Raw genomic sequence first — 1,899 nt, 5'->3', positions numbered from 1 at the left:
AACACAACTACACACCACACACACACACACACACACAACAGGAGAGACACCTAAACACTCACATTAAACGACAGGTACAATTTAACCCTACAACCGGCACTCTCATGTGGCCGTGTAGTGTCACACACACACACACACACACACACACACACACACACACACACACACACACACAGTTATTGATTCATTGAAACCTAAAGCTGTAGCAGGGTGCCTCGCAAAGAGAGTATGGCAGTCTATGAGGTTGAGATAGTTCTTTATTTCTCATCATAGTAGTACACCATTCCCTGGTGTTTCCATGGCGTTTGCCTCCTCCTCCCTCTTTGAGCTACATCAGGGGCATGTTATGATCCATATTCAGAGAGAAGCACTCTGACTACCCTGGGCTATAATGTGCATTTACTAGGACACCATAGAGAATAGTCCACCTAATGGAACAAAGTACATTGCTTTCACAAAGCTATCACATGATGGAATATATGAAGGAACATGACGTTGTTATATTAAATATCATAGGTGAAATTGCCACGGGGGGTTTTGTAGTAAAAAAAGATAGTGAGAGACAAGTGTTTCCGATGACAACAGTGTGTGCATTGCGTGATTTTGACCAATTGTTAGTAGGCATTGYCTGTCTGCTAACTGGTTGATGATGTCATTGGAAACACTTATCTTTCTCTATCTTTTTTTTACGACAAAACATAGAAACACGCCATTTTCACACATGTTGATGTTGGTGCTGGAGACGATGAATATGAAGTAGACAAATGTTACAATTTTAATCTGCCGCATGTTCTTTCTGCCCCATGTCAAACGTGTTACAGTTAACTGTTTCCTCCCCCCAAAAATCAGTTTTACAAAAACTAAAAATCACTTTCCACTTCCACTTATACTGTGTTTTCAAAATACCCCTCCATATAACCCCCCACCAACAAATTTTATAAAATCCCCTCAAGAGAGGAATGATACGTCATGTCAAACTGTATAGAATTGCAGAACATGTGTTTTCAAATGACAAAATAGTACCAAGGGGAAAGCAGAAATATGCAGTGATACTTTATCGTAAGTACTCGGTCGAGGGTAAGTAGCTGGGGGATACCATTGAAAATGCTGTAGTGTCATAGCTACAAACACTGTTATTAATAGAACTACAATGAYGATATATGTGGTTTCTCACTTTCCAGCTGATCTTTGGTGATGGGGATCTCTCTACCTCTGTCCATCTTGATAACTGAGAGAAATAAAGAAAGGAAACGCATGATAGCACAATGACTAGATAACATGGAAGAAACCGTCCATTCAATGCCAGCATGCAAGGTTGAGAGAGAGATGGGGGAAACAGTCAGAGGCAAGCCAACCTGGTCGTTCTTCATCTGCGCCTAATGATCCACAGCATCTGACCAGAGCACCTATCTGTCCTCTCCGCTCCTCTTTCTCTCTCATAGCCCCCAGAACCGCAACGTACTCGCACAACTAGCAGACAACAGACAACAGAACTACAGACACCACACAAACACACAAATACAACAACGCAACACAAAAAACACACAACAAACATAAAACAGGTCAGGGCAGACGTTTAACAACACACAGAACACACACCACACCACACAACACACCACACCACCCCACACCACCCCTCAAAGTGGTGGCGAACGCCGGGCCGGGCACCAAAGCACAAAGGGACACACACAACATACCACACCCACACACAGCAGGCGCGCACGAAGCGGCACGACATCACCACCCGACTGGGGTGGTGGCAGTTTGAACAAACCCAGACACACGCATGTGTTATAACATATAGGTCTGGTGCTAGTGGTGCTTCCTATTCTCAGGCGCTACTGTTCTATGGTTCTCGTGCTATGCTCGTGGCACCTCTACGCCTAGAGTGTTGTTCGT

The 1,899-nt window shown here is 44.0% G+C and overlaps 1 protein-coding gene across 1 annotated transcript in view; it reads right to left on the bottom strand.

Moving 5' to 3' along the window:
* Positions 1 to 1,899, bottom strand: part of LOC111959151 (myomesin-3-like) — a 78,935-nt gene that overhangs the window by 21,031 nt on the left and 56,005 nt on the right. Inside the window, 2 exon segments of the mRNA XM_023980624.2 lie at positions 1,175 to 1,228; positions 1,356 to 1,470. Of these exon segments, the coding sequence (XP_023836392.2) occupies positions 1,175 to 1,228; positions 1,356 to 1,470 (169 nt within the window).

Source organism: Salvelinus sp. IW2-2015, linkage group LG35 (genome assembly GCF_002910315.2).
Source record: "Salvelinus sp. IW2-2015 linkage group LG35, ASM291031v2, whole genome shotgun sequence".
Taxonomy (NCBI): Eukaryota; Metazoa; Chordata; class Actinopteri; order Salmoniformes; family Salmonidae; genus Salvelinus; species Salvelinus sp. IW2-2015.
This window is presented reverse-complemented; position numbering and strand designations above follow the sequence as displayed.